At 36.3% G+C, this 25959-nt stretch overlaps 1 protein-coding gene across 1 annotated transcript in view; it reads left to right on the forward strand.

Moving 5' to 3' along the window:
* kiaa0586 (KIAA0586 ortholog) overlaps nt 1-25153 on the forward strand; it is a 158936-nt gene extending 133783 nt beyond the window's left edge. The window contains exons 31-32 of the mRNA XM_052145731.1: nt 13891-13947; nt 24673-25153. Of these exons, the coding sequence (XP_052001691.1) occupies nt 13891-13947; nt 24673-24815 (200 nt within the window). The 3' untranslated portion in view covers nt 24816-25153. The remainder of the gene's footprint in view (nt 1-13890; nt 13948-24672) is intronic.
* Nucleotides 25154-25959: the final 806 nt, after the last annotated feature.

The following is a 25959-nucleotide window of genomic DNA, read 5'->3' on the forward strand; positions in this document are numbered from 1 at the left end:
TCATGATGCCTAAAGCATAAATTTTTTAACATAGAACCTTATTGTGAAGTGTTACCTGTTTCTGTTTTTTCAGAAAGTTTTATCAGTGCTCTAAACTGCCTGTTTGGGTCATTGATTTGTGCTGTTTATGTCTAGTTTAGAATAAAACCCTCGTCCAGTTGTTCAGTGTAATTTGAGGAGGCCTGAAAATGTGATGTCCGTCTCTCCAGCTGCACTGACATGTCTGTGTCTGTGAACAGCTGCAGAAGGGCTCTGCTTCGAGCATGTAACCCAGCAGGCATTCCACGCCACTCACCCAGGCCACGCATATAATTTTATTGTGTCTGTTCTTGACTCCACATGTTTGAAGTTCCTCACCGTGACCCTCTTTATCACCACCTAAAAAAATACATTGTTAATTGCTGACTCTTGTGCTTTCCTGAAAGCTCTTACAAAAATGTTACCACATTGACCATAGTTTTCACAAAAATACCATAGTTACCACTGTAAGATCACAATAAATTAATTATTTTTAATTTTGTGAATTTTTTCATTTTAAGTGGTTGCTAATACCAATACATTCTCAGTTTCATTGTAGTAACATAAAAGATGTAACTATGGTTTTCTTGCAAAACAACTGTTTACCTTTATACATTTTGTACAGAAAGGAGTTTTATATTTGTTGCATAGTCAAGCTGTTATGGCCATTTTTACTGTAAAATTCAGGGTTCTTAAAAGGATAGTTCACCCCAAACAAAAAGACACTTCTGTCATCATTTACTTCCTTACTCTTATGTTGTCTCAAACCCATATGACTTACTTTCTTCCATGGAACACAGAAGGAGATGGTGTTGAGACAGGATGTTGATGCTGCTGTTTTCATACAATGAAAGCATATAGTGACCAAGCACAAGGAAAAAGGACAACAAAAGATTATAACCAAATTTGACGTCAATTGAGCACAACAGTGCCCGCACACTTTTTCAGCCATGTTGATTCCGGAAGTGTTGAAATGCTTCTTTAAAAAAAAAATCCTAATCCTTGAACCAAACCAACCAGCTCCAAAGTGAATCACTACATAACAAACTTTGATTCTAAGCAAAACAGTATTTGAAAATCAGACAAAAAGAAAAATGTACAAGACTGCGTACTTAACGTCCTTCATGAGTGAATAAACTACAATCCAATGAAGCATTGCGAATGATGTGATCAAATTAAAAACAATGGCAAAATTGGCGAAACCTATTGATTTAAAGTTGTTGATTAGGAGAATAGAAACACTATATTTTACATTTATTGCAAAATATTCAGATATGCACATATAATTAGTTTAAGAGTGAGTGGATACTGAGTCGATTGCATCATTTGCAGTTCATCAATGAAGAAATTTCTCCAATCTATGGAGAAAATGTATGGGATTTTTACTTCCGGAGCCATTAGTGATTGCGGGACCAAGATTGAATTTAACAATGATAAAATAACAAATAAATATCAAATTTCTTAAGCATCTCATTGCGCCTTCTATGGAACGAAGAAAGTCATATGGGTTTGGGACATCATGAGAGTGAATGTAAACCTAATTATAACATCAAAACATTGCAGCCAAAGGCTCAAAGTTTTGCTTACCCACTACAAACTCTCACTCTCTGTTTTTTGGTGAGATGTTGCACCAGGCGTATCCTGCAGCCCCGTCTCATCCTGTCAAGCATGAGATCAGGCATAGAGATAAGGTTCCCCGCACAGATGGATGAGTGGAGATGAGAGGGACAGACTCTTGAAAATGAAACGGGGTTTAAATGGGGCTGCGCGCTTCAATAGTCATCACCTCTTCACCCCTGACTCCTCATCTGCCAGACAGAGTGAAGAGGGGCCGCTTTGATCAGCCGAGGTAGGCAGCGGCGCTAAGCCACGCGGCAGAAGGCCACATCTCTGCTTTCACAGGTGGATGAGCATGCTTTCATGGGAGTGCTCCTGTTACAGTGCGCAGAGGTTCCGTGGGGTTACAGCCTGCGCTTTTTGTATTTGATGTTGGGCTGAGTGGAAGCTACAGCCCTTCTGTCTTAGCAGATGGACAGATGTGTGTCCTTTAATATGAGACGGGGCAATATGGACCCATTTTAAAAAAGAATAGATGTTACTAAGCAAATTATCCTGATTTTGAGCAAGCCATGGCCTTTTGCATAGACAGGGTATCCGCGGAACCTTAAAATGCATAAGTCTTAAATTATGTTTTCTAAATTTAAGGCCCTAAAAAGTCTTAAATAACATAGATATGGTCTTAAATGTTGATCGCTGATGTCTTCTCTCAAAACCTTTCAACCTCGTTTACATCTGGATCGCCCAAAATGTGGCATCTGTGAAATTCTGGTGCCTAGATATGGCTTGGGTCTCTTTCAGTCTATGTCTATGGTATATTTATGCCCATTTCATAGTCCACTAGGCAGAAATTATAAGTCCAATTGCTTAGAAATGTAATAGCACACCTCTCCTTAATAAGCCACACAAGCTGCACAATAGATTACTCTAGTTTCTCTAGACTGGATTGAGTGGCAAAACGTTCTCCATGGTGTTTTTCAATGGCAGACATGCTGGTTTATCTAAATAATTTCATCACTCTGCCACCGCTCAGTGTTATGTTAAATAGGTGAGTATGTTTGTGGCTAGAGAGAACTCTTTTGTTTCAGACAGCTATGAGTTTCTCTCTGCTCATCTGTTTCCTATAAGACCTGCTTTCACTGCCAACCTGTCAATTCCTCTCTCTTTCTCTCTATCTCTCTCTTTTCCTCTCCTTCCATCTCTTTCTCTCTGGCGCTCGTCTCTCCCCTGGGGGAGTCCTGGAACAGACCCCAGCATCCTATCAAAATCCTGGCTCACACCCTATTCCTTACAACCAGACCGGCATCTTGAATCTATCAGTGCTCTCGTATGTGCCTGGTGCGCCAATGTAGAGTCCAGGACCACATCCAAAGTCCTACGCTGGTCTAAACTGGTCATGCTGTATGTTTTTCTCTGTAGATTCTAAAGAACTGACTCATAAGTCTCATTCGTTCGGGAATCGGATGACACTGGTTGCACTGTATGTTTTGTGCTGTAGATTCAAAAGACTGATTCAATTGAAAATCTAGCTACACTGGTCATACTGTATATTTCACTCTGTAGATTCAAGAGAACTGGCTCAGAGTAATTATTATTAAATCAGACCCCACTAATCACATGTTTCCACACTGCTAATTTTATAGCGGTGTTGCAGTGCCTTCAAAGGGTAGCACAGGCAATACTGTATTTCTGAGTATTTTTGTACGCTGTTCCATTCGCATTGGTGGAAGAAAGCACATTAAGGAACTGTTAATAGAACCGAAAGTCATAGCAAACATTTGGTTTATTATTAAGTGGAACCAGTTCTGAATATGAAGTGGTTCTCAGTTCCCAAACCTTTAACTCATGTGGCTATGCCTTTGAAACAGTGTGTATTGTAATGTTTATTACTTGGTCCTGTACTTCCATTGTAAGTGCCTTACGGTAACTATAAAATCATTTTCAGCCATAAAGTTCCTCTTCTTAAAGGACACCCGATCACGTATCGATACATGCATGTGTGTTTGCCAGCGATACCTTTCAATCACACATAGATGCCTTTCCTCCTCCTCACCCCCTCATTCCAGATAATTTTGGCTCTTCTGACAGATGCTCTCCTGTTCACAGATGGCTGAGAGTCCGGGCTGTTCGCCCACAGGTCCACCCTGGCACCCCTTCCCTCTTAACCCCTCAATGATTGCAGCCTCTCCTGCTCTCCCGCAGGGCCCCCACATAACTTCGATACGCTCAGTAGGGCGTACACAGAGGAGCGTTCCAGATATAAATGGCATGAATGGAGTTGACGGCTTACTTTTCAAAGGCATGCCTCTTAATTAGACTAGATCTAAGACTGAAGGTGTGCTGAGCCAATATAATGCTCTGCTGGCTGGGGCAGATTGTAGATCATTTTTAGTTGAAATGCCATGTAATCTCCCACAAGCCTGCTTGCATCCATGCCTCCATCAGAGCACTCTAGGGGAGGTTATACGTGGTCTATAGGAGTTTTTGGGAGGTGTGACGCTGCATGAGAACTCCGATCGAATGTACAGCTGTCTGGCACACATCAAGAGAGGGCGTGGATGCATAAAATGTGTTTGTAGATTTCTTGTTTACATTGTTTCAAAGCAGTTTTAAGTGATATATGCTTGAAATATATTTTTTCTGATTTTAGTGTAAGCCGTGGGAAAATTGTAACCTTTTTTGTGTTTTCCTCTCTGTTTTGGCAATATTTCAAAGGGTCATGTCATGAGAAATCAAAGTTTCCTTGATCTTTTGAAATCAAAGCATTTGATGTACTGTGAAACGTACAACCTGATCTCGAAGACACACATTACTATACCTACATTTTTGCTAAATGATATTTGACTCATGGTGAAATGAACACTAGAGGTGCTAAAACAACAAAAAGCAGAATATCAGTTCATAAATGCTTACTTTTCACCTTGTTCTTCACACAGTGCCATCAATGATGTTGAAACACTTTTACTATTGTACATGACTTGTAACCTGATACATTTGAATGTTTGCATTACATAACCAGCTTAATTTACAAGCTTGTTCAAGTGCGATGATTTTGATAGAACACTGATAGAGCAAAAACTTACGAGTTACGAGTTCTGAAGAGCTGAAAACGTACTAGAAGCACCACAAAAGGATGTGGTGACTTCAGCAATTGTGTTTTTCATGTCACATTTGCTTTTTCTGACACTATCGGTTAGGTTTAGGGTAGGGAGGTACGTTTTGTTGATTTCTCGATAGAGCATCAACCTTAAAAACATCATCTGTTTTGGAGAATTTTTTTTAATTTTTTTTTTTTACCGACACTCAGTAGACATTTCATCTCTGAACTTCCACTCTAAGTACCCAAGTAAAATAATTTTTTTAAAATTGCCACAGTCACATAATTTTCATGACTTTCAACAGTGCGGATGAACACAGAAACACATTCCCTGTGAACTCCCCCTCACTCATGCGAGGAATGCAAGGCAGAGCGGCAAAAATTTGGTTATGAAAAACTAAATGAAGACCATGTATGTAAAAAAAAAACAGTATTACACAAAAAGTATATAAACAAAAAAATACATGACCTCTTAAATGTCCATGCTGAGTTGAATAACCTGTTTTTTTATAAAGTGAAAATAGATCTGTATTTAATGCAGTTTAAGAATAATTTATAGTGAGAGATTAGACAAAATCACTAGACCACAGTGTAAGCTTGATTCATCATACCATCAAAATTCCATCATTATACCATTATGCTTTATCATTATACCATTACAACTGATCAGACAAATGACCAACATAATTTTTAGTCCAATTAGTTTAACATGTTTTGCAGATTTTCTTTAGTCCTACTGCCAAAATGTGGAATTAGTCTTGATCATTTTTTCTGTCTACAATGGGAGTGTTGTGAGAGCAGTGTAAAAATAAGGGTTCGTTTAGTATTCTAGACGTAAATGATGAGGGGGTGAGTGAAAAAGGACTTGTTTATTTTCTTTTGTGTTAAAGGAAAGCTCTTTAAACCAGATGGAGGTTTTTCTGGAATGGAGCCGATTTTGCAGTTATTTTACCTTTTTGTTTGACCTGCTTTGAAACTGGCCCATATGAGGTTTTTTTTTTTTTTTTTTTTTTTGTTCCCAGCCATTTCTGAGGCTTGGTCTCTGAAGGTCCCCCATATTCTCTTGGGACAAATAACCCACTTATCTAAAAATAACAGTCAATCCAAAGGAGTGTCCACAGGAGTCCTTTGCTCTATTTTTGTCATGCGTTTTAAACATTAATCTTGGTTAATGTTTGTTACAACATATAGTAATACATTTTTAAAATCAAAGGTTGTATTAGTTAACATTAGTTAATGCTCTAAAAAATAACATGAACTAACAATGACCAATTGTATTTTTATTTATTAACATTAACTAAGATTTATAAATGCTGTAAATATATATATATATTGTTTATTGTTGTTCATGATACCTAATGCATTAACTGATGTTAACAAATAGAACATTATTGTAAAGTGTTGCCAGGTTCTCTTATAATTCTCATTGTTCTTAATAATGGCTATCAGTATATTCTCTTTACTGTAATACATACATTTTTAACTGTAACTGGAATAAAGTACTGAAATACAATGACTTTGTTTTATTTAAATCAGCATAAATGAAAGGTAGTATAAAACTTAACAATTTAAATATAGAATTTTATTTTATTATTTTGATTTTGTTTATTTATTGCATTACATTAATAAGAATTTGTGCAAACAATGTGCTTAATTATGCCATTTTTTTTCACTTCGGACTGCAATGAAAACTGACTGACCAATGAGATAAAGTTGCAGTAAATAAATGATAGAGAAGCTGGTAACAAATTTTTTGTTTCTTAGCATATTTATATAATGTTCTGATTCCTAGTATTATATAATATAACTGGTGTTTTGTCTTAATGTGCATTATTTAATATGAAGTTTATATATTTATATAGTGCTTTTCTGACACTACACTCAAAGCATTTCATACACTGAACAGGGGACTCTCCTCACCCGCCACCAGTCTGCAGCATCCACCTGTATGTTACTGTGCCAGTTGTTTTTTTTTTCCTGGCATTAAAAATAGTGGTAAGGTTCAGCAATTTGTTTGAACTAAGCTTCTAGCAAAATATGACATATAAAGACTCTTTACATGCAATGATTTTACTATGAGTGTAGACAAACGAATTGCCAAACCCCATTTTTATTGCTAGGAAAAAATAACACAAAAATGTCCTGTAATGGTTCTCTTTTTCTCTCCACGCACAAGAAACTCTGAATTCAATACAAATATGCAATAATTAAAGGGATAGTTCACCAAAAAAATTTAATTCTCTATCATTTACTCACCCTCATGCCATCCCAGGTGTGAATGACTTTCTTCAGCAGAACACATTATGAAAAAATGTCTTTCAGTAGGTCCTTAAACTGCAAGTGGATGGTGATCCGACCATTTGAAGCTCCAAACAAAACAGTCAGTCAATACAAATGTCATCCATACAACTTCACTCGATAAACGAATGTCTTCTAAAGTGAAATTATCACTTCTGGTGCGAAAAGGATCAATATTTAAGTACTTTTTAACTATAAATCATCACTTTCGGTCAGCAGCAGTATGCATGTTTGACATAATCGCATTGGCATGTTCACTCAAGAACAGACGCACGTGAAGAGCAGCGCTATTTACAACTGAGTAGGAGGACTGTACTGAAGATTAGTTGGTTTTGGTTTAGATCTGCATATGTATCTGTTTTGTTTACTCACAATGGTGCTTATCCTGGATGTCTCAACCGAGAGAAAAACACGAGATTAAGTCGGTAACATGCCAATGCAAATACGTCACACGAGAGGCCGCGTGAACTCTGCCCTCTTGTGAATACGCATACTGCTGCTGACCAGTAAGTACTCAAATATTGATCTTTTCACATTAGAAGACATTAACTTAACAAGTTGAGTCATTTGGCGGATGTTTATGCTGACTGTCTGTGATTTTTGTAGCTATAAAAAATGTCTAATCACCATCCACTTGCATTTTAAGGACCTACTGAGCTAAGATATTTTTCAATTTTTCTTCAAATGTGTTCTGCTGAAGAAAGAATTTCATTGGCATGATTATTAAAAACGTTTTCCAATCAAGTCACAATACAAAATCTTAATGGTCCTGAGAGCATGCTTTATTTCAATTTTATTTATTTATGAAACATTTTTAAGCAAAAATATTTCTCATGTTCTTCGCAAGTTCTGCACTGCATTGAAACTGGCCTTGTCATTCTGGCCTTGTCATTCTGATTCAGTGTCAATGCTTTCAAAGCACCCATGGATAGGGCTCTCCAAATGAAGACGGATAAGATCTTCCTCTGTTCTCTTTCACTCTCTCTATCTACCTCCGTCTCTCTATATCTGGCCCTGAGCATTGGCCTCGCTGACCCTATCTCCTCTCCGCTCCTTGACCCCTCTGTGTGAGGTTACAGCCTGGTTTCTCCACATGAGAGTCCTGCTTGCTGTCTTAACCCAGCTCTGTCTTCAAACCTCACCACTAGATCCAGATGAAAGGAGCATTGAGAGGCTATCCCATCACCCCAAGCCCCCTCAAGTCCTCCATTGGAAGGGGGGATAAAAGCTCCTCTGGCCAAATGCAAATCCCCTCGAACCCAACCCTGCTGCTAGACAGCTAACACAGCTACCCCCTTCCTTCTATTTATTAGTGGGATCTATTAAGAAGGACTTTCCATGTGACCCTAGTTTGAAACCTTGCTGCCCTGCAAAGGCAAAATGCAATAATTTCATATTTTGCTACAACAAAATTGTGAGACTATTATATAATCCACATTTGGCTGGACAATCAAACAACTCGGAAGCAATTTTTCACCTTTTCAGTGTTGGCTGAGCCCCTACTGCTCATCAAGGCTGTAGTTCCCTCTCTGGGCAGCAGGGTGGAGTCACATGGACCCCCATCCAAAGGTCGTAACCCCTTGACTCTCAATTAGCACTTTCTGTATTCAGCACTGCTCTTGTTTCTGAGGTTGGCACTGATAGAAAAGAGGGAGATGGGAGGTGGGCGGCACTTTGCAACACAATGCTTCAATCAGCAGCCTATGTTGGTTACTGTAAACAAACCGAAAGAAAGGGATTAGTTAAAAGCCATTGATGTCTTTGATTGACTGAATCTGTATTAAGGGGATAGGAAGTTTGATGGGGTTTTAAATGCTCAGAGGGTGACCCAAACTCCACCGCGCTCCCCCATCGCTTCAACTCCTGAGTGGAGGCTGTGAGCTTCAAATATTCAGCAGAGCTAGGGCTCGATAATGGGCCTTAGTCAAAGTAGTGCCATATTTAATTTTTGATGAAATGAAAAACCAGACTGTCTGAAATTGAAGTGAAGTCTGTTCAATGGGTTGTACTGTTGTTTATATTTGTGTTGATCGTTCAACTGACGATACTTTGAAAATACATAATTCTGAAAAACAATTAAGAAAACATCAATTGTGAGAATGAGATATAATCTAGGACCTTTACACAGTATTTTTAACTTGACGCATTGTCTAAAAAACACAACGGACATTAAAAATAAAAAGTTAGACAATCCATTGAATGGCCAAAGATGCCCGTAATCCATGTCCAAAATAGACAACGCAAGAGCCCGTCCTTTGTCCACTGTTAGTGCATGTTTTTGTGTCACATTTCCGTCAGCTGTGCACAAGAATCAATATGGAATGCAAAATGTAATTTACAAGTGCTTGTTTCTTGAGATTGATATTCCTGTGGTAAATATATCAACTTCGTATAAATAGCATTGAATAATGGGTTCTTTTCATGTGTTCATGTGTTCTCATGGTTTATTCTTGTCAAGTGCCCTGTATAGAGTTACATTATAGCTGCATAGCTGTGTAATTACCATTTTCTTTTACTTAAGCTAAATACAAAATTTAAAAAAAATACAGTGTCAAGAAAAAGTATGTGAACCCTTAAGAATAAGCTGGTTTTCTGCATTAATTGGACAAAAAATGTGATCTCATCTTCATCAAAGTCACAAGTATAGACAAATAATGTATAAACATGTGCTTAAGCTAACACAGAAACCGATATAATCTTTCATCTCTTTATTGAACACATCCCACTTATTCACAGTGCTGTGGAAAAAGTATGTGAACCCTTGGGTTTAATTACAGATCGATCCTCCTTTAGGAAAGAAACACATTTTATGACAAATTAATGAAAAAGAAAATGGCTAATTCCAAAGGGTTTACATATTTTGTCTTGCCAGTGTAAGTTAAATAAATTCATAAATTCTCTACGTGACTGTTGGCATTTTTGCAAAAAGATACTACCTTCTCCATTGCACATATCGCGGCAGTCCCGAAGTGAAATGTCCACCGTGTGGTGTTACATTTTCTCCTATACAAATTATGTTTTTAAGGTTAATGCTCTGTTCAGTTTTAAATCAACACCACCAACCTCCCTACCCTAAACCTTAAATCTAAACCTAACCAATAGTCAGGGCTGGACTGGTAATCTGGCATACCGAGCATTTTCCCGGTGGGCCGACACACTTTGGTGCCGATCAGGGGCGGACTGGCCATTGGGAGAACAGTGCGGAAATGGGCCGAATGGGCCGCGATAAGCTAAAATGAGCCGCCGCGATATTCAAAACGGACCACAAAACAGCACCGCGCTATGCAGAAAAGGACAGCGAACTGCCAATAGTGTCATAAAATCAAATGCAACATTAAAAAAAAAACAATTTCTGAAGAAACCACACCACTTTGTGGTGCCTCTATGACATATTCGGCTCAAGTTTCGACTCTTCAGGACTCATATCCCAGTCCCAAGTGCAATGCTTTTTCAGTTGACCTGCCGCACAGTTTGATCATATTTAAACAAGCTTGTAAATGTAGTTGGTTATGTAATGCAAACGTTAAAATGTATCAACTTACAACTTACATATTTTTTAGAAGTCACAAGATAGCATTGTGTGAGGAACAGGGTTAAACTGAAGTGTTTATGAACTGCAAATCTGCCCATTTATTCGTGATTTGGCTGAAAGTGATTAAACTTCATTGTTATAGCACGTCTTGTCTTTATCAGAAAACCTCCACAATACATACACTCAAAACATTTTAGCCTATTAAATTAAATTGTGTAATTTTTAATAAAATTAAATTCATAAAACTTAATAAAATATGTATTGTAATATTTATGATAAAATATGTGACCAGGTTGTTTAAAAATAATTCTAAATGTATTTAAAAAAATATTCAAATATTTTTTGCTTTAGATACTTTAAAAAAATTTAGATAGCAAGATTTTACATTTTTGCCTCAGGGCCTGTGAAAATGTTACCAGGGCAAGTAACAATTCAGGCCAATGAAAACATCCTTACTTTTGAGCCCTTAGTGCCAGGAGGTCTCCACCTGCATAAAAAATCACAATAAATCAAATTCAACTTGACATTTATCCCAAGGAACAAGCCTTTGGCTATTTTCCACAGAAATAAGGCAGGAAAGATGGTATAATTAATTTATAGACCATTCATCTTACTGTGATACATTGATTCATGTGTAAGTGTATGATGAAAGTACACTTGCCAACTATTTAAACACACACCCTGTGTCTTAGCCTTGTATGGTATTTATCTTGTTTTCAATCTGCATGACCAGTTATGATTTATCTCTGTTCTTTTTAAAGCATGGGAAAGGTACTGTGATGTCATACTAAGAATGCATAGAGCTGACGGAATGTTAAATGGTTTTAACCTACAGTGTAGCACCGTGGACATCATCTATCTCATTTGGTTCAAGTCCTGTCTGGCCATGAACAGGCTCATTTTTCTACTTGTCTACATGTCAGTTTCTGGCACCAGTTTTCTCCGATAAGGAAAGATGGCTTCTACCATTGATGGAGGGAAAATAATACAGTAGATGTTTGGCATGTAATAGTCCAATAATGAAGCTTGCATTAGCAAAGTCACTTTTTGTAGCTTGTCATCTCTCTGGGTGATAACATAGTCCAGAAGGGTTCTGCAGAGCCATACATTTCTGCTATAAGCAGGTATGACCAAAGCCTGTCGTCATTCTAGTCACAATTTTGCACAGAGCCCATTGTGATCCGTGCTTGAGGATAAAGAATATTTCACAAATCATTTTGTCCAAAAATAATCCCACACTGTTCTTGTTGTATGCCTTCCAGTCTAGTCATGTAAATTTAAATGGTTCATGTTTTTAAATGTGTCTGACATTGGCTTGCAGCAGGGTACGTTTGAAGGTGAATTCCTCTCTTAAACACCTTTTCATGCCCAAAGGGGTAGTTAAGTGAGACGTATGTTAGTTAGCTTTGCTCAGATTTTATATTTTTTTCTGACCTCATGCTCATGGGAGCCAGTGGGTTTTGGATCTTACAAAAGACAAAAGCACAGTTGATCTTAGACTTGAAATGAAAAAAATTACACTTTTTGATGCATTTTTATGGTGTCAGAGCATTTAAAGGTATAGATCACCCAAAAAGGAAAACACGGTAATCACCTACTCACCCTTCAGTCACTCGAAAGACAAATAGAAGAAGCAAATTACTTGTGTTAAAATTCCCATCGAGATCTGAGTTATAAATCCCTAAAAATAGATCTTTTTTCAAATTAAACTAAACAAATGAAAACAAGAAATTAACAAAACTGCAGAGTGAAAGCTACAGAGCCCTTTAGAGGACAGGGAGAGAATTTATTTTCTGAAACAGTTTAGCCTTGTCATGCAATAGTTTTTCATTCTCTCGCAAAAAGTTTTGCATTCACTCGCAATTATTTTGGATTCCTTTGCAATAGCTTTATCCAATCCTTACGAAAATTAACCATTGTTTAAATATGACATTTGTAGTAAAAACATAGCAGCCACAAAATTGACCATGGCTTTACCACAGTAACCATATTTTTAAACAGGATATCTGTACAGTAAAACTGAAACTATGGTAATAAAAATCATAATCATTCTGCCTAAAAAACAAGGGTACTGCAGTTTTGCAACCCCATGGTTAATTTGTGGTTCAGTCATGGTAAAATTTCAGTTAACATGTTTCTGTTTTTGGCAGTATAATTATTATTTTTATTACCATCGTTTGGTTTTCCTACAAATATAATGGTTACATTTATGGTTGCTGTAGTAAACCATGGTACATTTTGTAGTTAGCGTGATTTTTCAAGGGATGGATAAATCTGTGAAAGAACCCACATTAATTGTGAGGGAATGCAAAACTATTTCAGAAAATAAATTCCCTCCCAGTCCTCTAAGTGGCTCCATAGAAAACGAATGAAAGCGAAGCAAAATTGAAAACAATTTAATAAATTAGTGCTGTCAGTAGATTACATTTTTTAATCGTGATTAATCGCATACATTTTTGTAGTTAATCGACATTAATCACGGATATTGAAAGTGCTAAAGTTTGACACTATATGTTCTACTTTTCTTGTCAAAATGCACGTTCCATCTCAGGAAAGAAAACAAAACAAATATTTTCCAAACAAAACATTCCACAATAAAAAGATAGAAATGGACCAAAATAGCACCAATTCAAGTAACATTAAACGTTTCCCAAAGTCTAAGTGGGATTTTGACTAATTGAAAGAATTAGTCCCCACAAATCTCTTAGATTCTCATCATCCACAATATTAATGTGCCAGTAGACTGTGGCAATCCACTTTCCTACAGCAATCTTTAAGCTGCATTCATGATTTGCATCTCATTGTCAATGCCAGCATCAAGCGCCGCTTTAAACTAACCATGAAAAGCATCATTTTATCACTGACAGGGAAGCGCTGTCAGAGATTCTTTTATTTACTGAGATAACCTCTGCAGCTCTATCATAGGAGAGAGCGTAACGGTCAACTAGCGTGTTACAACCATGGAGCTATAAAATACCTATAGAGAGCTATCGGTTAGCATCCCCATTCATCTATATGACTGTGCTCAGCTAGCGCAGGGTTCCCAGAAAGCTAGCGAAATTGGGGCTGTCATTTTTGCTCATGGGTACTCAGTTCTTGGATTGGGTGTCACGTGACTGATCACTCGTCAATGGGAATAGATAGGGAAAAATGTAAATCAATTTCACGCTTTTAAGTGCCCTTCAAAAACAATCTGTCACCTGATGACGATGTGCTATAATGTAATGAAATGATTTAAATTGAAATGGATCTTGGAAAAAAATTTTATCTAGTCATAACACTAAATGTATTACACCTGAGGAAGGATTTATCTAGCAGAATGTCCAAACTCCAACCTTTATTATACTATGAAAGCTAATTTGTTTCACACGTCTTTGTTTTTCCCCAGATTTTCCTCAGCAGAGAAGACTTTCAAATGACCCATTTTTTGAGGACAACGTAACAGGTATTGTGTACAAAGTTTGCTATGTTTTGTTTTCATGTGTTATGCACCAGTGCAAAAACAGTCTTTCTGATTCATTTTATCGATTTTCAAGCTATTTCGATCAGTACCGCAAAGAATCCTTTCCAGAGGCCTTAACTCTTTAAGAAACACTGCCAGACATCTTCATTCTTTGGAGTCCCAAACCTCCTAGCAGTCAGAATAGAGAAAGAGAAAGTAAAGTTAGATGTAAGGGGTCAGGAGAGTGGGGTATTAGACTCATCTATCAATCCTAAGAGCTTGGAACAGGGTGGAGAACTCTGTTAAGTGTTTGCAGGTGTCTTAGAAGATGTTGGGTGTGTACACAAGTGTATTTGTGTGCTAAATACCATCAGAGACTGAACAAACACTTGTGAATCATTTTTTCCCAATACTCCATTTCTCTGGAATGAGTGCGTTCCCAAAGCGCATCAGATCTCTGCCTCTTTTATCATCTCGATCCATTTGTTTTGATCTTCGCTGAATGTGTGCTTGAAGGATTCTGATATCTGCCGCACCTGGCCACTTTCACCATCTCTCAAGGTCATGTTGTAGCTCCACTCTTTCAGCTCAGTTGTTTTTGTCTGTGGTGTGATATTTTGAAGCTGTGATGACAGACTGGTCCTCTGCAAAGACACCGATAAAATCTCTTTTCTCTATTTTTACTGTGCTTTTTGTAGAGTCCATAAAGTCTTGTGGTGGTTCCAGTTTTAATAAAAGCTTTGAGATCCAAGAAGGTGAAAGGGGCTGTAAAAAATTAAGTGATTTTAAAGGGATAGTTCACCCAAAACAAATTAAAATTCTGTCATCAATTTAGATCTTCTAAAGATCTTCTTGCTTATCGGTGGTCTGTGACGATAAGATCTTTTGGACACTTACTATGCTTTAACAAACACTATGCTTTTACCCATTCAGCACTACAGTATTTTGAGTATGTGGACCGTAAATCTAGCAGTAATTTGTAAATTATAGTTATACCATCTCTTATTTTATATATGCTTGTTCATAGATTCCCAAATGCACCATTGGGATCTGCCACATTCATGCCGGAGCTTCAAAGCCAATCTTGATTTACACAGTGGCACTGAGGGCATGAGAACAAATTTAGCGGCATGTATCCCAACTATTTTCTCTTGAGAAACTTTCTCATTAGCAGACTGACACCTGTCCTGATAAAGAGGACCTGGGAGAGACAGGAAGTCAGAGAGAGATGTTAGCTTTCATCTCAGATAGATGTACTCTCATCGGGTGCTCAGTAAATGAAGACATGTCCCCTCTTATATTTCATAAATACTGTACTTGAGGATTAGGACATAAAGGAGGCTATTTTGTGGCAAGCAAGATGTTGAAATGCTACGATTACTTAAATGCAAGTAAGAAAGTACAGAAATGCAGAAGCATTAATAAATGATGGAGCTTTTAGTCTTTTGCTCTTCTGAAAGGAAGTTCCATCCTTAATGGGACTATTGTATCATTTCTTTGTCTTACAGAAGCAGAACAGACAGATTTAATTTGTAAACATTTTTGTGTCCCAAATTTGCAAAAAACTGTTATTTATTATTATTAATTATGTATGTGTAAATCATTTAGATATCTTTTCTGTGTTCATTTACTCATCCTTAAAAGAAGGCCATACAACTGATAAAGCTATACACCAATCAGACACAACATTAAAACCACCTGCCTAATATTGTGTAGGTCCCCCTCATGCCGCCAAAACAGCACCAACCAGCATCTCAAAATAGCAGTCTGCGATTTATATTCTTCTCACCACAATTGTACAGAGCAGTTATCTGAGTTATCGTAGACTTTGTCAGTTCGACCTATTCTGGCAATTCTCGGTTGACCTCTCTGGATGTTTTTTATTATTGGAACCATTCGGAGTAAATTTTAAAGATTGTTGTGTGAAAATCGCAGGAGATCAGCAGTTACAGAAATACTCAAACCAGCCCATATGGCACCAACAATCTTGCCTTCTTCAACAATCACCTTTTTTTCCCCCATTCTGATGGTTGATGTGAACATTATCAAAACCGTATCTGCATGATTTTAAGCAATGCACTGCTGCCACACAATTGGCTGATTAGATAATCTCATGGAAGTTTGTTGATTGTTTATGTGCATATACATTGTCAATCAGTCAAAGGTTTATGATGTCATGTCTAGGGACCCATCAGTGTACAACTGCGTCAGACAGATGCTTTTGGAGCACCTCACTTTGCGTCGCGTCATAAAAATACTGTTTTTAGGTTACTGTGTCAAGTTAAACATAGTTTAATACTTAGAAAAACACATCTTGAGATACCTATGATCGGATTTTGCACTCCATCAAGCTGTGTTTTGAATGCAAGAATGCGTCCTTGTGTTGTGCTGTCTGCTGAAGGGTTGGTTTGTTCTCTGTATAAGCTGTGCGTGGCCTGTACAGCTGAAGTTTCGCTTACTGCCCCTTGAGGAAACATGTGGTACTTCAATCTTGACATGATTAATTGCGTAATTTTTTTTTTGAACACACTATTTTTTATATAATTATTCGCACTGAAATAATGTATAAAATTGACAGCCCTAGTATAAACATTTATTAATTAAAACATATATCAAACATGTATGCATACAAAATACAACAGTACTTGCTGTTAAAACCTGAGCTCTTGAAATATCAGCAAAAAATTTATATACTGAAGTATTAGCTACTTTTTTAGAAGGTAATGTATTTTATATTCTTCATGCTTTAGCGAATGTTCTTAATGTTCCGCGTTTTAAATATTTTAGGATATCGCATTGCATGTCACGTGTTTTGACGGAAACTGCGTATTCACAACCCAAGTTACGCATTCTGACTAGTATAGAACTTAGTGATTATAAATTCACCTGTTCATTCACTTTATTGTTTTGTCTTAGATGTAAGTTGTTGTATTTAGTGTATGTTGGGATATAGTGATTAATCTCATAAGTATTTTATATAACTTTATTATATAATTATATAGTAAAACTGCAATAAGTTTCCATTTGTTAACATTAGTTAAAAACATTAGTTAACATGAACTAACTATACTTTTACAGCATTTACTAATCTTAGTTAATGTTAGTTTCAACATATACTAATACATTTTTTTAAATCAAAAGTTGTATATATTACCCTTAGTTAATGCACTATGAATTAATATGAACTAACAGTTAACAATTGTATTTTTATTTACTAAAATTAACAAAGTTTAATAAATACTGTAAAACATATATTGTTCATTGTTTGTTCATGATACCTAATATATTAACTAGTGTTAATGAAAGGAATCTTATTGTTAATCGTTCTCAAGTTTCACTTGACCAATCCACAATGCGCCAAGATTTAACATTTGAGAGCAACGGCAGAAGGGAAGATTATCAGTGAATAATAATTAAATTGTTGGTGTGTTTCTCGCACAATGCTATTTTATGGCTTTAGTAGACTTGGAATATAGCACATGAGACATGTAAACTACTTTTATGATATTTGTATTTTTTCAGTTTTATTGTTCTGTCTCGAGTTTGTTCTGTTTGTTTGAACATTCTTCAAAATATCTTCTGTTGTGTTTCCCAAGAAGGAAAGTCATACGGTTTTGGATCGGCATGAGGTCAAATAAATTATTACAGAATTTTCGTTTCTTTTTTTTTTTTTAAAGCTTTTTTAAGAAAAAAATATTAATGGAGGTGTTCATTGAATGCTGTTTACTGATTCATATCACCCACTATCACGCTCACTTGAATTTGAATAGCTCTGGGCAGCTTACATATCCTACAACTTAAAAGAAGTTTTGTTTTCATCGGTGGACAAACTCCCACTCGCTTTTCATCTCTCTTTCTCTGAGTCTCTCTCCCTTTCTTTCCTTTTCATTTGCTCTCGCTCCTCCACCCTGAGGTGTTGTATTCAGTTTGTAGTGTTTGTAGGCCACAGGGTGTTGATTCGAGACTCTGTGCCAAACTTGGCCCATCTGCTCCGCAGAGACAGTGTTCACTGCATACAGCAAGCAAATGCGCTCAAGGGTCTTTTACCTTTGAATATGTGTGTAAAATTGTAGTAACGATTTGCAATAAGGTTCTATATGTTGACATTACTTAATGCAGTAGGTATTATGAAGGAAGTCATTTTTACAGCATTTGTTAATCTTGTTTAATATTAATTTTGAATATTTAATTGTTCGTTAGTTCATGTTAGTTCATATTGCATTAACTAATGTTAACAGCCTTATTGTAAAGTGTTACAAAAATAACATCACTTGTTCAGTCTACTCCCTGTTCCCATTGTTTACACTATGAGATGAAGATAATCACTTCCAGTATGGATTTGAGGTTTTCTCAACATCTTGAAAAAATATTTTTGTCATATCCCTGGCTAGGCTTTTTAGGTCTTTTTCAAGTTATTTTGCCAGTGCTGGCAATGGACAAAAGACAAATCTCAGTCCAAATTGAGACAAGTTCATATTTTATTGTGGAAGTGTGTCAGATCATACTATTATTATTAGTCTTTCCATATCAAGATTTTAGATCTGTGTTTTTTGTTATTGTATTAAATGATGATTCTTAGGACATTAAATAGTCTTTTTAATCATCTATTGGATGAATGAGTTTGCATTGAATGCACTCCAGTAAAATCATGTGCTTGCTGTTCAGTCTACCTAAAGCAATGAAGCTCAATATTTTGGGGAGGAGAGTTACGGGTGAGACTGATTGTAAAATATCTTCTATTATTTGTCTTATACTGTAAATTTACTGCAATTCAGAATTATGCCTTTTGCATCACAGTAAGATAGTTTATTTAGGGGCCATATGGAAAACAGGATTTTCCTTGCTTTAAATAATAACATAATTTGATATAGACATACATATCATTCTAACGTTGCCAACTTAAAGCTCCAGTCCACCAAATCCATTTATGAAAGCTTCAAAAGCAGCTCATTGAAAAATGTTCATGGTTATGGCATCACAATCATGAACACATTTACATATTTGTATATTAACATATGCAAATAAAGTTGTTGCAATAGACTATTTTATTTAAGCATTGTTGGCAATTCGTAACTGTATAGTAACAGTATTGGTATAGCAACTGGATAAGTCTTACAGTTTATTAAGCACTGAAAATCTTTGAAACCTGAACTTTGTGAACCCCATGATAAAAAGAGGCTAAATTCAGTGCAAAAGATTGAAACAGAATGCAGGTATTTACATTTATATTTATTCATTTTGCAGACTCTTTTATCCAAAGCAAATCATCTTAAGGAGACCGTGGTATGAAAAGTGCCGTATTACAAAGTTTCACTAGCATCAGAATTGTATTCAAAACAGATGAAAGTGCAATAAGATTTTATTATTTATTTATTTTTTTTTAGTGATTGGCTCATGGAAAAGATTTTTTAAGTCGTTTTTTTTTTAAACAGAGAGTGAGTCTGCTTCACGGATGGAGTTGGGAAGGTTATCCCACCAACGTGGTATGATGAAACTGAAAGTCCGGGAAAGTGTTTTGGTGCCTCTTTGTGTTGGTACAACAAGTCAACATTCCTTAGCTGACCGCTGGCTTCTGGTGGGAATGAAGCTCTGCAGAAATGATTTTAGGTATGCTGGAGCAGACCCAGTGACTGTTTTGTATGCCAGCATTAGAGCCTTGAATTTGATACGTGCATCAACCGGCAGCCAGTGGAGAGATGCAAGGAGTTGTGTAACATGCGCTCTCTTTGGTTCATTAAAGACCAGATGTGCTGCTGCATTCTGGATCATTTGCAGAGGTCTAATTGCACATGCAGGGAGGCATGCAATGAGAGAGTTACAGTAGTCCAGTCTAGTTATGACAAGTGACTGAACAAGCAGTTGTGTGGCATGTACAGAGAGAATGGTCTTATCTTCCTGATATTGTAGTGTAAATCTACATAATCTTGCGGTCTATGAGATGTGGTCTAGGTATCTTGAGATACATTTGTATTATTATTTTTTTCAACATTCTATTTAACTTGACACCGTGTCTAAAAAAAAAAAAGTGCGGTCCTGAGCAAAGCGAAGCACAATGGACAAAGTCGTCAGACCAGCCCGTGTATACACACAAAAAAAAACTATTGAAAATCAGCGCAGATGCAAGCAAAAATGTGTTCGGTGTGAACAGACCCAATTTAGTCTAACCTTTTACCTAAACAAATTTAGGGTGGGACCTCAAATGCATCTATCAGTATTTGAAAACAAACATGAAATTCTTGGAAGGTCTTTCAAAAACAAATTTTTTCAATCACACTTTATATTATGTGTCTTTAACTACTATGTACAATCATTAAAATGCATACAATACATGTATTGATTTTTTATCTACATGTTCTGCAAAATTCTCAAGATTCACATTTGCTGCTACTGAAGTTGAGGTACGTGTAGGTTTAGATTTAGGGTTAGGGTTTAGGATAAGGGTTGGGTTAGGTTTGGGGTAAGGTTAACAGTGTAACTACAGATGTAATTAAATGCAGGTACTTTAAAAATAAGTACTATGCAACAACATTTATGTACATAATAAGTACATTGTATCAAATGCTTAATTACATAGTAGCAAAAGACACCTAATTTAGAGTGGTTCCAAAATGCCTTTGAAATAATTTGTATTGATTAATTGTGCAAGTAAGACCAGGAGAATTTATGAACAGTAAATATTTTAAGTAAATTGAGTTTATTTTGTTTTTGTTTTTATTTAAATTCAAGAGAGAGGGTGGAAAGTGGGCATGCAAAACTATACAAAACTGTATTATAAAACGGTTGTTACCAAAGGTAAAAAATAAAATGCTAAAACTGGAGAGTATGGCCTCTTTAAGCCGTATTCCTGAGGCAGTATTTACAGTTCCTGAGCATACCTCTCAAGCTTAATTTTCCTCACCCATGGCAGTTCCCTAACAGCTTGAGAAAACACACAGGATAGAGCATCTTCCACTATAGTATGTGTGTGAGCCTGAATCAGAACTCCCTGCGGAGTCTCCCTCCCCTGCAGAACTGCCGGGGCTGATCTCCATCAGTGTGTGCCCGGTGGTCCCACAAGGCTCTCTGTTCACTCACACTTCCTCTACTGCACACCCCATTGATCTGGGTAAATGCCCACCCAGTCTCTCCCTGCTGCACCTCCAATGTAGAGAAAATGACTGATGAGTGTTTGTTTGTTTGTGTAAGTGTGTTACTACAATCCAGTTTGACTGTCTAGAAAAGATGTTCTTATGAGCAGCTGATGTCAGTTTGAGCAGATAATGAGTTCACAGTCCTATTAATTGTGGCGTAAACTGGAAAGCACTGATTATTTTGGCAAGCATTACAGGCCTGACGTAATTACATTGTAATGTCTAAATGATACCAAATGGAATACTTGGAAATGTGTTATTGCCAAAAACTTTTCTCGTGAAATGTCAAAAAATTGTAGAGCTCAAGGCTTCTATAGTATACTAAAACAAGTAGATGTTTTACATTTTCTGTAGAAAGTGAGTGATTGAAAGGCGATGGTTGCTTGAGTGGTCTGGGTGTGTTGACTTGCAACAGTAAGAAACCACCTAGAACACCCAAGCAGCCAGTGTTGAGGAAGCTACATTGAAATTTGCTTCCCAAGCTACTCATAACTTAAAAACTAGTCAAGCTACTCTTTTAGAAATGTACTTTTCTAATTAAAAGAAGCTAACTACATTAAAGCTATTTAAAGATAAAAGTATATATAAAAAAAGCTATATACATTTTTTTTTATATATATATATATATATGCAGTACTTTGCCAAAACTTTAAGGACTTGTGAAAAATTTTGCCTAGTGAGGATTTCTTCAAAAATAATGCTATAAATAGTTTTCATGTATCAATTAATGTCATACAAAGTCCAGTAAACAAAAAGCGGGGCTCTGTGAGGGTCATGCCATCTGTTGCAGGGATCCCTGTTCTTCTATTATATTCTATTTACAAAAGGAAATTTTGGGAGTCTGAAATGTATAGTTCCTATTGACACACTAAAGCTGAAGATATAAATAACCATCTTATGACAAATGTTTTTAACATCATAAGACTTTTGCACAATACTGTATAACAAACCGATTATAATATTTAATTGTGCTATCAGAAGTTCAAAATGTAATGATATGACCTGATACTTATATATGTAATTAGGTTGACATTCCCTTATGAAAATTAACCATATTTTTCAGGGTTCCCACAGATTCTTAGAAAATCTTAAAATGTCTTAAATTTGGTTTTCCAAGATGTAAGGTCATATAAAGTCTTAAATATTTTGGATGATACAACAAAAGTCATAATTATCATTTAAAGAAGTCTTACATTTGGGGGCAAAAAGACAGGAATATGACCTAATGTGACATCAAACTTCAGAAGAATACGATTAAATTACATGAAAGCATGCGCCGCATCCTTCAAAGTGAAAACGCTTCACTGTTGTATTTTCTCCAAACACGCAGGGTTTTGTGAGAGTTTCAGCTGTTGCAGAGCAGATCACAATCGTTAGGACATATCAGAAATGTATGATAAGCATGTACTAATGATCACCTGTTGATGATGATGTAATATCGATGAATTATGACCATGTTTACTTTTAATTGTTTATATTGTAAATACGTTGTAGATTATTGTAGGAGTGCACATTTTATTTGGCTTATCTGTTTGAATGAGCAGCTGGAAACAGTGAAGTGCAAACATTTCAAAATAAGAGTCCCTGGCGTATTTCAGCCTTTAAAGTTAAAAGTTACACGCTATGAATAAAATATTTTTTCCCTTGTTATTGGTATTTTGTTTTGCACCATAAACTGCATCTTTTTTAATTTAATTTAATTTGGACTCTTGTAGCCTCTGTCTGGCCCTCCCTATCACAGGAAGGAAAGACTAAGAACATTAAATATAGGCTACCAATATTAAAAACTATTGCCAGATTAATTGTAGTAATTTAAGTAAGAGTCGGTGATACAAGATTTATTTTGAGATTGTGTGGGTTTGTTTTGGTATGAGGATTAGGGTATTAATGTTATCTGATTTGGAAAAACTCTGCAGCAACCCTGTGTTTGCTACAGTAACCATAGTTTAATAATGGTATTTGTAGTAAAACCATTGTAACCACAAAATTAGTCATGGTTACTACAATACTACTTTAGTAAAGCCATGGTTAATAAAATAATTAAACAAATGGGGTGATAACATTACATTAAACTACGTAAATCTACAAAACACCCTAATTTTTATTAATAAATAAAAATATAGTGATAAACAGCAATAATTAACTAAATATTTCACTTCAGAAAAAAGGTAAAGTCCCATTAAGGCTGTGCGGAGGCTCAATTGAATCAATGAATCCTTCACACAAACTAGTTCATTTACATTAACTTTCCAAAAGAATCTACCCAAAGTATCCAAATGCCAGATAAAGGGAATATAGATTACTATAACCAGTTCATTGACATGAACTGTCCGAAAGAACCGATTCACTTAAATGATTTGGTTTTCCCAGCGCTATTTGAGAGAGAGGACGTTTCAGGTGAGCGTGTTTGATTACACTCTCAACACCATTTCTCGGTTTGCAATACAATGTGACATATGTAGCGTTACGGGAAAATGTAGCTTGTTACTGGAGAAGCTGCACTATTGTGAAAATAGCTGTCACGCTACTGATGAATGCAGTTAAGTTAGTAAGTTTACTAACTCTCTCTCTCTCTCTCTCTCTCTCTCTCTCTCTCTCTCTCTCTCTCTCCTCTCTCTCTCTCTCTCTCTCTCTCTCTATATATACACCCTCCCCATTACACAAATACATAGCACCTGAAAATGATTGAATCCAATAAGCATTCAAGTTTATATGGTTTGGAGTTGGAAAATGTGCATGGAAATAATGATAAGATCAGAATACTCACTTACCTAATAATTGGTTCTTTCTGCACTATCGACAGAACCAGTTTTAAACTGATTTGCTGTATTCAAAATAAATGCAAAGTCATCATTTAGAGGTTTTACATTATTTTTATTTGCATATCCTTTCACAAACTGCCAGTTTGCTCTGTGGTGGGGTAAGCTGAGTCAGGTTCATCTTGTTAGATCTTGCATGGTGGTCTTATTTATATAAAATGGACGTTTGATCATATTTGGTCACACTTCTGTCACAGAGATTGCACTTTAGAAATGAAAAACAGCCGTTTGCGATCGTTTGTGAGATTCCTTTGTGAAAAGTGCAAATCTACCAACAGCAGCTGGGGAGCAAATGGGTCTTATTAGAACAGCCGTGATCATACAGACTTTGATCTGTGATTTATCATAATTAATGTAAAATTCTGAGTTTGCCTTGAACCATTGATCCTGATTGAAATCTAAAGAAGCCCAAACCTCTAAAAACCTTTTGGAAATTGGGGGTTTCAACTCAACAAACAGAACTTTAGCCGATCAATGAATAGATAAATATATTCAATGTAATAATAATCAATAAACAATTCCTCCGGCAAGTAATTGTATTCCATAACAATAGTTTAATTTAGATAGTAAATTAAATAGTATGTTTTTGTTAGTATAATAGTATAATTTTGTTATGATATAGGGTTACAGGTGTGCACATGGCTCATCCAGTCAGATTTCAGCCTGATAAATAAGTTTTGGTACATCATCTGAAAATGATGGTCATTATGTTGTTTAATGTGAAACTTTTCATGTCACTTACCTGTGATTACATGTTGGTTCTACCTGTTTTCCCATAGATATTTTTCTACACTCAGAAGGGCGAGGAAGTGATGTCAGAGTGATGTCAGTGAGACTGCCGTCTGTCAATCAAGAACATGAGTCTGCGAGTGTCAGCTCTGTTGAAGGAGATCCAGACTCTTCAGCTAATGATGTGTTTTAAACCGATGGCCCCTCTTTGTCTGGAAACCGCTAAGTGCCTGAGAAGATGGAAATATACTTGGCCTTAATTATTTATTCACATTATAGATGCTTAAAATTGGATGACAGTTAGTGCAAGAGCTACTGTATAAACTTTTTTTTTCTTTTATCACTGTTACGGAACTGTATATGTTGTTGTCTTTTGGGTGTCTTTAATAGTGTTGTTTTTCTACAAATAAATGTTTAAAATCTTTTCAGTGAATGGTTTTAAAAAGCCACCTGTTACTCTGATTTATAATTAATTTTTGCCTAAACTCAATGCCATTTTAATTTTAAGTTTATTACAAATGAAATGTATCATTTCTGTGCCAAACTGATTTATAAAAATGATGACTGTTTTCAAACAGGTTTCCCAAACATGTTTCTGTCATTGGTTGGAGAGAGAAATAGTCCCATCCCAATTCTGCATGGCTGTGATGCTCCAACAAACGGAGCAATGTTTTGATATCAAACTATGAATAGTTTACTTATAGTTGTCTCTGCATATTAAACTGGGATAGAAGAAAGTATTTTGACATCTCCCTTTGTGTTCCATGGAGTTTGGAACGACATGAGGGTGAGTAAATGATGACAGAATTTAAATTTTGTGAAATTAATAATTTCATCCGATTATACCAGGTTCACATTAGTTGTTGGGCATCTCTATCTGAGATGTGCTGTTCTCTGTCTTGGTAATGGCAGTGGAGAGCATTACTTCAGAAGAGTTGTTTTCACATCATTAGTCCCAGACTGCTGTTTCTCCCATTAGAGGAAGAGATAGAGAGAGATAGCTGCTATCAGATGCTGCTTTGCAGTGTCCTGCACTGATCATGCCTGTCTAATGAGCATCCTGTTTCACTCAAGACATGATAAAGCCTGGGAGAAAAAGGGAGAGAGCTGCCTGTGAACCACAGCCTTAATGAAAGCAGTATTGCAGAGCCAGATTTTGGACTAAACAAAAAGTTTGGTCCACTTTGTAGTTTACTCTGGGTAAGAATTGCTCACTTAGAAATAAGGAATGTGAAAATCAACCTGAAATCAATGACACAATAATAATAGACTGGTTTGTAATAAAATGACAATTTCAATAATTGTCCAGAGGTCTCTGCTACAGTATATAGACTTAG

Source organism: Xyrauchen texanus, chromosome 16, assembly GCF_025860055.1.
Source record: "Xyrauchen texanus isolate HMW12.3.18 chromosome 16, RBS_HiC_50CHRs, whole genome shotgun sequence".
NCBI lineage: Eukaryota > Metazoa > Chordata > Actinopteri > Cypriniformes > Catostomidae > Xyrauchen > Xyrauchen texanus.